The following is a 13,040-nucleotide window of genomic DNA, read 5'->3' as shown; positions in this document are numbered from 1 at the left end:
GGAATCTTGGGTCGGCTGCTTACATTTTTAGTTTAACGTCTGGTCTGAATTAATCATTTGATCCCAGAATCTGAAGCAAAGTTGTGGACCGGCTGACGTCGATAGAGAATATCTCTAAAAAATACACTATTAATATTCTTGTGGACTGACAAATCATGAATCATTTCACCTCTTAACTGGATTGCTTTTACGGAAATGGAGTTAAGCATCTTCGTCTCCCACACAGTGGCCCAGCATTCATCATCATCATCATCATCATCCCTGCTGTATCAGCACTGTGCTTTGATGCATCACTCACTCCTTCATCCTCTCAAACTCATTTTCCTTTCGGATGCTGGCGATGAAAAGCATGTTTTTCTCCTAATGTTTGGAATCAGGGACGTACGACCATCCATGGTTGTGTCAGAGGGGCAAAATGTCCCCGTTTCATGAAATGTGAGAACAAAGTAGGCCCCGGTGTGATTCTCTGTCGCTGTGTGATCCCCTGAAGCTGCGTGAGGGAGATTAGCTAAACTCATCGACTTCACAGAGGTTTGTTTTACCCACAGGCCCGAGGGAGGGAGATTACTTGGGAAATTAAACTTAGTAGCCATGGATGTCTTTGATGTCAGTTTTCAGTGATAACTGTTTGTTCCAACTTCTGTTATCATCATCTTCCTCTCCGGTCCTCTCTCTTTATTGAGCCATGATGCGTAGTGCACAGCTCTCTGCCTCCTCATTGATGCTGAAACGACAGTTGGCATCACCCTGATTTCGTGCAAACGTCTGGTTGTCATGGTAACGCGCCGGCTCCTCTCAGCGAGAGTATACCCCCCCAATCCTCGACTGTTTGTTGAGTGCATGTCCAGAACCAAAGGAGATGGAGAAAATAGAACATAAATATAGAAAAATCACTAAAGAAGAGGACGGGAATCAGTCAAATAAAAATCACCACATGTTAAAAAACTGCTGGCGGCTCGCTCCCTGTCTGCAGAATGTAAGAGGTTTTTGTCATATGTAAAGTGTGTGTGTGTGTGTGTGTTGAAGTTCTACCCAAAAGCACTTTCTGCAAATCCCATTACACCCGGACACAGCTCAGCTAACGCAGTTGGTATGGAAACGGATCAGCAAAGCCCCAAATCTCTCTTTTAACGAATCATTACCAGTCTCTGCTCCCTTAATGTCAGCGCTTCCACACAAATGCAGCAGATGATGCCCTTGCTAACCCAAACCACTACGGGGAGGAGCAGGAGGAGCAGGAGGAGGAATGTGGGAATGGGTTGCTGGGCACAGGGGAAATCATCCTGTAATATTTCCATTTCCTCCTGCAGCTTGTCTGACATCATTTAACTCACAAACACTTTGTCGAGCTGAAGATTAAACGTGATTGAATGCCTGGTTTTGCATCTGAAACACACCTTAAGAGATAAAACCACTAAAAGGGACCAAAGGAGCGCAGGGGGGGGGGGGGGGGCATTCTGGCATTTCACACTTCATGAAATCAAAAAAGGAAAAAGCAATGCAGCATCAATAAAAGCAAAGTGTAGAACGAGAGGAAACACACTCACAGAGCGATGATTCTGCAGAGGAAGAAAAAGACGATCACATTTAATCCCTCAGAGACGCCGGAGCTTCTTGCTTTTCCTGTTCACTCATCTCACTGAGAACCCGTATGAGATGAAACCTCAACCTGGCCCAATGATGTGGCCCCGGGGTCAACCTGGCCCAATGATGTGGCCCCGGGGTCAACCTGGCCCAATGATGTGGCCCCGGGGTCAGGGGGCTCCGGCCCTCAGCTTCCTGGTTCAGTGCTGTTGATGGACAGTAACAGAAATGCAAACCTCTGGAACTAATATAGTAAATATAGAACCTGGTTCTGCTGAAGATAAAGAAAGTTTCAAATAAATGCCGCCTCAACACAGCGTGTCACCAATAGATGTGCACGAGATGAATTTAAGGGAAAAGGAAATGATGAAAGAGGACAGAGCGGGTGGAGAGGTTGATGCTGCCCAGTGAGCACAAGACGTTATTTCAACGTGGAAATATGGTTGAAATCGGGTTGAAATGAGGTCTGAACGTCTAAGACCTCATTTCAACGTCTTTTCAACCGGCGAAAAGGTGCGTGAAACATCAACGTGCTAGAAAAGGGTAAATTTATTGATTATGTGTCATGTTGTAACGTAAGGTTGAAAGAGAGACGATAATATCATTAAGATTATCATAATAATGAATGAACTGGTCGGCGAAATTTGGTCTACGCAAAGACGTGATTTCAACGCATTTAAGACTTTTCTTAAAACGTCATGAATATGGAAATACAGAGTGTGTGTCGTTAACAACATGCTTTAAGGACAAAATAATGCGGGCCGTTTCAAACATTAGTTGAAAACACGTAACTCTGATCACATCTGTAACGCGCATGCGCAGGTTCTTAGACGCTTGCACCGGGAGCAGCGCGACGTGAACGGGCTGATACAACCACGGCTACCGGCCCCAATACTCTGTAAGTACGTGAGTGTTTGAATGAAGCACACCTGGAACTATACCCAGTTATTTTACTTGTGCTGCCCACTCGATACGGGAAAGACTGTTATTTTGGTAAGCTAGTTAGCGTTAGCGCAGATAGTTTGCTAGTTAGCATGCTAGCTTGGAGGATGCTAGCTCGGAGCATGCTAGCGTTCAACATGAACTGGATCAAAAGTAAACCTCACAGAGTAACTTCCGTGTGTTTGGTGTTGCTAATGCGTTAGGTTGTTGCTGTACCCATTTCATATTATTGCCGTTCCCATGTCATGTAGAAAATACACGTTTTTAAAACAACGCGGCCTGAACACAGTTCGCAGCTGAATTCAACAAGTTGTGGCCTGTAAACAAGCTAGCCAACACATTGTAAGTTACTGCATGCTTAAAGCAACATTGTAAAGTATGGTACTGTGTAATATACCTGGAAATGTTACTCCAGAAATGCCATAAATTGTTTATAATGTCATAAGTAAACAATCTATAAATAAGGGTTCTCAAACACCTCTTGCTGTTATCATTATTAAACTTTTTATTACTGTCATTATAAACCCAAATTACACACTTTTCCCTAAAGTCTTTGTTCTTCCCTCCTCACAGGTTCTTGTGGATGGAGGTTACATCTGATGGAGTTTGTCCCTGCAGTTGTCCTGCCTTACACCTGGTGTACTACTCTGAATATTTGAATAATTTCTGTGGTAGGAATTGAACGTACTGTACATCTTTAAGTTGTTCTCTCTGTACACAGCTACTCCTCCACTGCTCTCCCTTAGGTTTTGTCCAGTTGAAGGTGAGTTTTGCGGGTGCCGATGTGATGGCTTTGGGACAGGAAGCTGGAAGGTTTACAGACTGTAAAGCTCCCTCAGGCTTATTTTTCATTTTGGGTTGAACAAAATAAAATTAATTGAATTGAACGAACTTGTTGACTAGAGGCATCTGCAGCTGAGGGGTGTCTGCGCATTCTGAATCATTGAAGTGACGATGAGGGAGACGGAGCTGATTTCAGGTATACGATCCGGATTCAAGTGACTCAGAGCCAAATGAAGTGCCAATGATTCAGAAAAATGGTTTACAAACACACAATTCTAACTGACTGGTTTGTGTTGTTGCTGCACTTATAATTTCATAGTTTATTTTCCCAAAATATATTATTTTTGTATTCTGTTTTGTATAGGAAAAGTGTTTAGTGTTATATTGATATGAATAAATACAAATTAATCAAATTGTGTTGTCCTCGTTATGGGCTGTTGACATGACAACTGACTGTGTAACTTGTACTTTTCCAGCGAGCAATTTATCTGTTGAATAGACGTCTACGTTTAGACCAGTTTTCAACGTGATTTTTAATATCGGTGGTAAACGCACAAATGTGGACGTCATTTCTTTTTACACCTATAAAATAATGCTATAGCACAAAGTAGAGGACCATTTTGCAACGTCTTTTCAACGTCGGGCGTAGACGTTTATTCGTCTTTTCAACCAAAAAATGTTCACTGGGTGTAATCATCATCATCATCATCATCACTCTCCTCTGAGGCCATCTTCAGCCATCATGAGCAGATAAGATGTCTCAGACAACAGTAGTTGTCTGAGACATCTTAGTAGTATTTCCTTTTCGTATTTCTTTGATATGAAAGAAAGGGCTAACAGTAAAGCACGTGTTCTTTGAACAAAAGGCAGACCTTCATGTTAGGAACGTTCAGCTGAATTGAGAAAATAATTATGAAGCTACTCTGCCACCTGCTGATGGAAATGCACATAATGAACACATGTTATTATTATTGAAATAATGCTTTAAAAGGGGCGTTAAAATATAAATGGGACGGTGTATCTCAGGAAAAAAGTTTTAGGTGGTGTCTTAGTTTGTTTAACAAATAGCAAAATGTAATACAATCAAATAAAAAAGAAAATACACAAGAACAGGCAAGTGCACATTTTGTTTGATGACACACGCTTCAATCTTGGATTGTTTTGAATCCTTCTGAAAAGGATCTAGCAAAAAGATCTCACCTCTCCTGTAAATAACATTAAATGACATTAACAGCACAATAACGTTCCGGTCGAAAGTACAGACCGTTTAGGGCTGCAGCGACACCACGTGGTCCCTCCGACTCCGCGCGCGCAGGTTTCTCGGAGACGCGCGCAGACGAGCAGGTGTGGTGAAACGAATGGTCAAACTCACAGAGACGGACAGATCGGAACCGGATATCTCACCGTCTGATCTTCAAAATAAAAGCAAAATTGGCTACGAAATAAAGACATCACCGACACGCAGAAGTACAAACTGTTACACTATCTATTAAACTATTATATAGTCTATCGTAGTTTGATTCCTACTATGTTTCTGTACAGCGGTGTATAGCTATAGGCTGTTCATTAGTGCTTAAAAACAGAACCACTGCCACACATAACTCATTTATTTTATTCTGGAATTAGGTCTGCAAATAAACTTTGCGTCAACATAATTACAGAAAAAACAACTTGTTAACGTTACTTTCAACATAATTTCAAAATGCAGACAATAAAACTCCTACTGTAGAACAAAAGCTTCATGGGTCATTACTGTGTAAAAACACTCAGTGGAACTATTTATACTAAACTATTGTTTTCAGAAAGAGACCTTGAATTGATAAATAACCAAGGAAACACCAATATTTGAACTGGCTGCAACGTTGGCGGCCTTTATTCTGAAATTCCGCACCGGGAACCCGTTGAAGGCGCAGTGGCGCATCGCCCCGCACGGAGATGAACGCACGCATTGAGCCGCAGGAAGGACGCGGGATGCACCGCTTACTGCACTCTGTGATTGACATGTTTAATCAGAGGATTCATTCTCAAACTGTGGGAGTCTTTTCTTAATCGCCGAGATGTTGACAGACATGGTTGTGGAGCAAGAATTTGAGATCAAAGAGGAGGAACCGTGGTACGACAAGCAGGACCTTGAACATGGTACATTTTCCTTACAGCCTTTGTCTCTGAACCACATCACTCATGTTTAGAATATTAACAGTCAAATCAAACAATTATGAGATTTAAATGTAGCTTAACTATTTTATGTGCTTGTTACAAACTTACTGTTTAACCCTAAGGTGCAGAGGAGGTTAAAATATAATTTCCATGTGATTTCATGTTTTTACCCTTAACAATGTGAAATGCATTCATTCGTGGTTATTATGTTTCAGTGACACATTGTTTTAATGTAAAAAGCACCTTGACTGGCTGCTGGATAAGGGTTAACCTACCCCTACCCATACCCATACCCATACCCTACTCTAACCTACCCTCAGTCAGCAGGACGTATGCGGCAGATGGGAGGAAACACAAAACGTGGCTTTGACTTCCTTTACGTGCTCTTGCACTCAAACATGTCGGTTTCCCTTTGTAATTTCTACCCTTTGCTCCAATTCTTTTCATCTTTGCTTGATTTAACAGTTGTTTTTTTAATGGCATACAAACGAGAGACAATAAGTGCAATTGTCTCGAGTCAGGTAAGCAAATGGGCCCTTTGAGAAATAACCAGCAGTCCTTGCTTCCCAAATTACTTGAATATTCACTTGATCGATAGGTGGATACAAATGTGTTCCTCGCCGTCTCTCCTGCAGACCTCCAGCTGGCTGCCGAGCTCGGGAAGTCTCTCCTGGAGCGAAACCGGGAGCTGGAGCAAGGTCTGCAGCAGATGTACTCCTCCAACCAGGAGCAGCTGCAGGAGATCGAGGTAAAGGTCTCTGTTACCTGAGGGTCTACTAGAAATAAGAAGGAACTGTCAGTCAGGTACTTGCTTGGTTCATGAAGCACTGAGCTTCTCCTTCTTCAAATTGGACCATCGCAGGTTTATATTGCATTAGAAAAACTTCAAATTAGCCTAAAAGCTGTGGGGAATTTACAAAATAATACTGAGCTGTTTTTATATTGAAAACTTTCTTAAAAAGACTCATGAAGAACATGGAGCTGCGCAATGACAGAAAGGGTGCTCTTTATGGTATTTAACCAAATGGAACATTACACATTTTTAGTCTTTATTATGGAAGTTATGAGTTACAATTGGGTCATTTCAATTTAAGTGTTCTTTTAGAAAGCATAACAGATGCATGAAGAAAAGTAGTTATTCTTTAAAGGGTGTCCTACGGATTAAAGGGAGCTTCATGCTGGATCTCAAACAAATCATCAGTTCAAGATTGTATATTAAACTTAAGTTCTAGAAATACAACATTTGGCTCCAGACTTTCAGGACAGTTTTCTTCTTGGTTTTGTGGAGTAAGGTTCATCTGGCACTAAATGTGTCTCCCTCCTGACACTCTTAATCTCTTAAGACCTTTACTGGATACTTGTGACGTCACCTTTCTGGATCCTGCTCTCAGCCTTTGATGCAATGAATTAACTGCTTTACTGTCACTCTTAACGCTGCGAAAGGTAAACATTCCAAACAAGGCATTACATTTTTAACCCTACTTGTCAGTCATTGACTTTTGACCGTTTATTTCCCGTGTGCCGGTGTAGCCGGACGCAGAAATGAAGGTCAGTTGTCAATGTGAAGTTTGTGTTTGGTCTGTTGATTGACAGCAAGCAGATTAGATGAGGAAAAAGTTCAAAGTGTTCCACAGCTGATAAGATAACCTGTTGAGGAACTTGTTAAAGGAGCCACGGATTTAGAGACATTGAGGTGTAACTGGGAAACCGCTTTAGCTTTTAACATTCATGTCGGGCCTTTGCTTTGCTGATAACATGAAGAAACGTAGCATAAGCCTATTTGATGATGATGATGATGATGATTGGAGCCCCATTCAAATCCTTACAGACTATTGTTTCTGATTGATTTGTTTAAACGTCTTGCAGTAAAAGCACAAAATTCTGCGATTCCCTTTTAACCAGCAAAAAAAGGTTTAAGACTCAATTTAGTGTACATTTAATTTCAAAATCTTTAATTTGTTTATTTCTAAAGAACAATCTGCATTGTCATGTTTCTTTCTCTGCTCTGTCATGTTATTTGTTGGTCCCTCCCCCAGTACCTGACGAAGCAGGTGGACCTCCTGCGGCAGGTGAACGACCAGCACGCCAAAGTGTACGAGCAGCTGGACGTGTCGGCCCGGGAGCTGGAGCGCAGCAACCTCCAGCTGGTTCTGGACAGCCGGGCGGCGCAGCAGAAGATCCAGGGGTGAGGGCCCCTCACGCTCCTCTTTACAGCCGGATCCGAGGCGTCCGTCGGGTAACGGGCCTTCTTTGTTTTGCTCTCGGCTCAGGCTGACGGAGACGGTGGAGCAGCTGCAGACGCAGGTGGAGGAGCACCAGCACCAGGTGGAGGCGCTGAAGCTGGACCCGGCTCGGCCTCCGAGGCGTCCACGCAGGGAGAGGTGGCCTCCTCGGAGCGCTCGCAGTGTGTCCAGCCTGACGGAGCTGCAGAGCCCACTCGGGTGAGGAGTGATGCTCCGTCGTGTGGTTCACAGGTGTAACGTTTGGGGGGGGGGTAGAATTTGGATTGTTAACCCGGGTTCATAATAAATGGCTCGTTCAGGTGGAAATGAACATATTTGAGTCCTCGCAAGAGAAAACTAGCAAATCAAAGGAATGTTATTTAGGAAATCCACTTTCTCTTGACTGGAGTCAGATGAGAAGATCGATCTCGGCCTGATGACTGCTGATCGATGGACTTGGGATGGTGGCAGGGAACAATTCAGCCCAGGTGTCTCTTGTTGAGGGTTCGAAGAACTGTTTAGTTTGTAACGTATTTCTTAATCAGGTTCAGGAGCCTTGTCACTGATCCAGAAGATCTTTGTAAGCTTCCTGAAGGGAAGCAGCAAATCCTCCAGAGTCGCAGAAGGTCCCACTCTGAGCGTTTCACTTCCTCATCCAATGAGTTTAGTCTCACTGATGAAGCAGCAGGTCTGAACTGTGCTGGATGAGGTTGGAAGGAAGGAGGTCAAAGTCTGAGCTGGATCACACAGCATATTTGTAATACTCGATTCTGCTCATTTAATTCATTCATTTAATGGCTTATTCTAGCAAAAGAAATACTTCTATCTACAAATATACTTTAATAAAAAAACAATCGGAATGGGGTTGAAATTAATCATTGTTCAAGATTTCTTGTAACATAATCCAAACAGTGGGTTTGTCATTGTGCCTCTGCAGTGCTGTGACCTTTGACCCGTGGCGTAGGCCTCTCTCGCCACGACGCACACATCCGTCACCTTTCACTTTGCCTCTTTATCAAGAGAAGGTCAATTATCAGCCCGCACAGTGATTAAAGTAATACACAACAGTTGACCCCTCGAGGTCACATGGTCTTTTTCAGTCAGAACTACTGCGAATGTATCACAAAGTTCAGGCAAAAACCCTAAAATCCGAACATTCATCCTATAAAAAAATCCCACCGCCTGCGTCTCCGTGCAGGGACGACTGCGACGAGCCGGACGGCCTCGGGTCCCCCGGCGCGTCGTGGCACGAGGAGGAGCAGGCGTCTCTGCGTCAGTCCCTCCGCCGCCTGCAGACTCAGTTCGCCGGCGAGCGCGCTCAGAGGGAGCGCTCGGAGCGCGAGGCCGAGCTTCTGGCCCGGGACAACGCGGCGCTGGAGCAGCAGCTGGCCGGGCTGGAGCGCTGTCGGGTGCGTACGGCGCGTCACGGAGTGACGGCACAAGGACACCTGTTCAGTTTTCCTTGGGTTCTGAACTCTCTCTTTTCAGGTCCGAGCCGCTGAGCTGGAGCGTGAGGCCGAGGAGCTCCGCCAGCTCTGGAAATCTGACGCCTCCACCAGGTCCGCCGGGCCGGACGCCGTCCGCGGCCTGCTGCCCAACGCCATGCTCCTCCACTCGGACGAGGAGAGCGAAGGGGACGCGGCGGCGGCGGCGACCGGCGGCGGCCCCTGGCTCCTGGAGCGCTGGGACAGTGAGCGGCCGATGAGGCCTCCAGGATCTCTCGACGGGGGCCACAACCACGAGTGCTCCTGCGTGCGCCGTGCCGGGGGGGTGAAGTACCGCGGGATCTCGCTGCTCAACGAGGTGGACGCCCAGTACAGCGCCCTGCAGGTGAAGTACGAGGAGCTGCTGCGGCGCTGCCACCTCGGCCAGCCGCAGCGGGAGGAGGAGGAGGAGGAGGAGGAGGATGATGATGAGGAGGAGGAGGAGGAGGAGGAGGAGGAGGAGGATGGCGAGTCGGTTCAGACTGCGTCTGGTCCCGCTGTGACGATCAAGGAGGACTTTCACCAGCCGGAGTACAAGGAACTTTTCAGGGAGATCTTCTCCCGCCTTCAGAAAACCAAAGAGGACCTGATTGAAAACCGAGCAGGAGCCTCAGGTGGGGAGGGGCTGCCTGTTGTGCATTAGTAGCTTAACCCCCCCCCCCCCCTCACACATACACACACCCCCGCCCTCCCCCACAAAAACAGCGTCCTTCCAGCCACAGTCATTAATCGCTGTGTGCGATGCAGGAACATGAAGCACCCCCCCCCCCCCCCCCCACATCGCTGGTCTTCCTCTGGCACGGCGCTGGGGACCTGCGTTTCATGTCATTTGGTGCTAATCGTGTAGAAAAGTCCTCCAGAAATCGAGCCGCGTTCAATAATCTTTTAAAAACCATTTTCATCCAACGTCCTTCTAGAAGAGATAAAGTAAAAATGATCCTTGACTAAAACGATGAGGAGATTAAGGACCCATTGAATAAAATGCAATGATTGATCCAATGGGAACTTTATTATTCTCTGCAGCTAAAAAAATACAAAACTAAGTACCTTCTTGGATAGTTTTGCCTTTGGGGAGTTTATATTATTAGATGCTGGTGGTTGAAGTTCTTGTGTAAAGGGATTTGTTTTGTAGTTTATTTCCCAGGAATTGATTATTGATTATTGTACGATGGTTATTCGGCTGCGTGTGTGATATTAAAGGGAAGTTCTGAGGTCCAGAAGAAGTAACTCAATGTACTTGGTAACGGCCTCCTGATTGCATTTTATGTTTATATTAATATATATATATATTATAATATATATAATGGGACGGTGTTTGATTAGAAGACGTTCGTTTGTGCTTGTTAAGCTTAAAACAGTTTGTAGATGTCTGTAAAAATCCCATTGAGATGCACTTTAGAGAATTGCACGTTATTATGCTCTTCTGACACTTGACACGTGATAAATGTAGTAAATGTTGTGTTTTAATCGCTGTCATCATCGTGCTTTATGTTTGAGCCATAAAACGGGAAAGTTGTGTCTTTCATTGTTGTAAATGAATCAACTGGGTTTATAGAGGCGGTTGGACTTTGTGAATCACTGATGCACTTTGAGTTACTGAATATAAAATAATACACACAGTGCTGCACTTTAAACCCACTCGACACGTCGCTCAGAAACCAAAGAATCATCGATGGATGTGATGGGAAATGTCATCTAAATCATAACATTTAAAGGAGCCAAAAGCACCACTTCAACTATTGTGATGACATGTGATTTATGAAAATTGAAGTTACTGTAGTTAGTTGTGACTCATATATGTTAATATATGATTTATTTCATTAATATGCAAACGCATCTCTAAATCCTGTCCTGAGCTCATTAACACATTAATATATCAAAAGTTAAAAAACCCTCTTTTGGAACATCTCACCACTTTAATGACAAGCAAACAGAAGTTTGACATCAACTATGTTTATTGAGCAAAGAAACACAGCTGTCATTGATGCATTTTTACTAGGGCCGGGACTCGATTAAAAATATGAATATAATTAATTAGAGGCTTTGTAATTAATTAATCGAAATTAATCGCATTTTAATTGCATAAATATTTGACCTGAGAAGTATTTTTTTCACATGGATTCCAGCAGACAAGTGTAGAAATAGCATATTTAGAAATATAGTACTTTCAGAAATTCAGGTAGCCTATAGGTAAGTAGACCTTCTGTAAACTAGGTTTTTTTAAGTAGTCCAATACTTTCAAGTACATGGTGAGTTCTGGTGTCTCTAGTGGAATCAAAGCTGACCTTCCTGATCCACATTTGGGATTTGATTCTCTCTCCTCAAGGTGCCGTGTGTCAAACGTGTTTATTTATTCCAGGATTTATTCTCCACTCAGCTGAGGAGGACCCTCAGACTGGTTTAGCTCCATAGGGGAGTGGGTATGGATCCTCTCAATTCACACGCGGGCATCAGCACACATCTCGAAAAAAGTGAAATAAGGATCACAGCACAAAAGTAGTGAAATCAACTAGGGCTTTATTAGAAATGCCATTATATGACTTTACTTGACCTGCAATTCTATTATAACGGTATGGAATGGTTGTGAATTCCAATCTATGAGAATTGAGGTTGGATTCAAAAGCATCAACAGGTGTGTGGTGGAACAGTGCAGGGAGATAGCAGGAAGGCTGAAGTGTGGAGGATCCTCAGTTCAAACCTGCTCTCTCAGAAGGAGGGTTTGGTTGCAGTCAGGGCTTCAAACTGTAAACTTTCAAACAGTTTTGAGGTTTAGTAAACAATCCCAAGGTCTAATATGAGAAACGGACACGGTGAGGCATGTGCTTGTATAGTACAAGGGAACAACTAAAGGGCTGCAGGCTCCAACCTGCTGTCTGAGGTTGTGGGTTCATGCCCCTTCATGCAGCCATCACTTCTGCTTTGAAAGAGTTTTGAGGTTTGAGTAGCAGTCTCAAGGTTAAATACGAGAAACAAAGAATTGGTTGGTGTGTGGTGAATTAGCACAGTGGGAGAGCTGCTGCCACAAGCCTGCACTGAACTTGAAGGTTGTGGGTTCAAGCCCAGTCTTGGTTTTGAGCCTTTGGCTTTACTTCAGGTTTGAGTAGCAATCTCAAGGTTAAATACAACAAACAAAGGGTTGGTTAGTGTGTGGTGAAGTAGCACAGTGGTAGAGCTGCTGACATAAGCCCCTGCACTGCACTTGAAGGTTCTGGGTTCAAGCCCAGATGTGGAAATAGCATTTAAAAAGAGTTTTGAGGTTTAGCTCACATGCTCAAGGTTAAATAGGAGAATCAAAGTTGCCAAAATGTGACCAGGACTGGTAGTGTAGGGGTGCAAGCTAGAGCCCAGAAGCCTCTGTGCGCACCGCCAGTGGGTTCAAATCCCGCTCGTGCCAAGTCTTGAGCACACTGCCGCGGAGGTAGTAGTGGGGGCATTGTCCCCACGGTTGTTTCGGAGAAGTGAACCCTAGGGGTTATGCAGAAACACAAGGCGCGTTCACTTGAGTTATGATGGCATTGTCAAGAATGATGAAGAATCTTTTGCTACTGAATTGAATTTGATGTTAATTGCTTTGCTTTAGCCTTTTAGCACTTACTAGCCATGCTACGTAGCCTATAGGGTTCCACCTTTTTGACGGGAGAGAAGTAAAGATGAGCAGATGTGTCTCATTCAGTGGTCACATTGACATGAAACTTATTACAGCCTCTGAGGGCATTTTTCAAGACAATCACATGTTTGTCTACTTCAGGGCATCCTGTGGACAACCTTAAACTGACAGTCTGGCACAGGGTGTAGATTTGTTTACCCTCCTTACCCAAAACTAAAAAAGGATTTAGGAAGAGCCAGCATGTCCCTTGAGGGTTGAACC

At 44.2% G+C, this 13,040-nt stretch overlaps 1 protein-coding gene across 1 annotated transcript; it reads left to right on the top strand.

Annotated features, from left to right (window-relative positions):
• Nucleotides 1–5,186: 5,186 nt before the first annotated feature.
• On the top strand, nt 5,187–10,695 carry LOC119213220 (cerebellar degeneration-related protein 2-like). The gene is made up of 6 exons (XM_037464381.2): nt 5,187–5,448; nt 6,102–6,214; nt 7,503–7,651; nt 7,737–7,907; nt 8,887–9,097; nt 9,177–10,695. Exons 1-6 carry the CDS (start codon nt 5,367–5,369, stop codon nt 9,813–9,815), a joined length of 1,365 nt encoding a protein of 454 aa, XP_037320278.2. The 5' UTR covers nt 5,187–5,366; the 3' UTR covers nt 9,816–10,695.
• The last annotated feature ends 2,345 nt before the right edge of the window (nt 10,696–13,040 follow it).

Source organism: Pungitius pungitius, chromosome 21 (genome assembly GCF_949316345.1).
Source record: "Pungitius pungitius chromosome 21, fPunPun2.1, whole genome shotgun sequence".
NCBI lineage: Eukaryota > Metazoa > Chordata > Actinopteri > Perciformes > Gasterosteidae > Pungitius > Pungitius pungitius.
The sequence above is the reverse complement of the archived record's forward strand: the minus strand, read 5'-3'. Positions and strand labels throughout refer to the sequence as shown.

Coding starts and splice junctions, on each gene's coding strand:
- LOC119213220 (XM_037464381.2), top strand. CDS start 5,367: ATGTTGACAGACATGGTTGTGGAGCAAGAATTTGAGATCAAAGAGGAG. Junction 7,908..8,886: donor GAGCTGCAGAGCCCACTCGG/GTGAGGAGTGAT, acceptor GTCTCCGTGCAG/GGACGACTGCGACGAGCCGG. Junction 9,098..9,176: donor CCGGGCTGGAGCGCTGTCGG/GTGCGTACGGCG, acceptor CTCTCTTTTCAG/GTCCGAGCCGCTGAGCTGGA.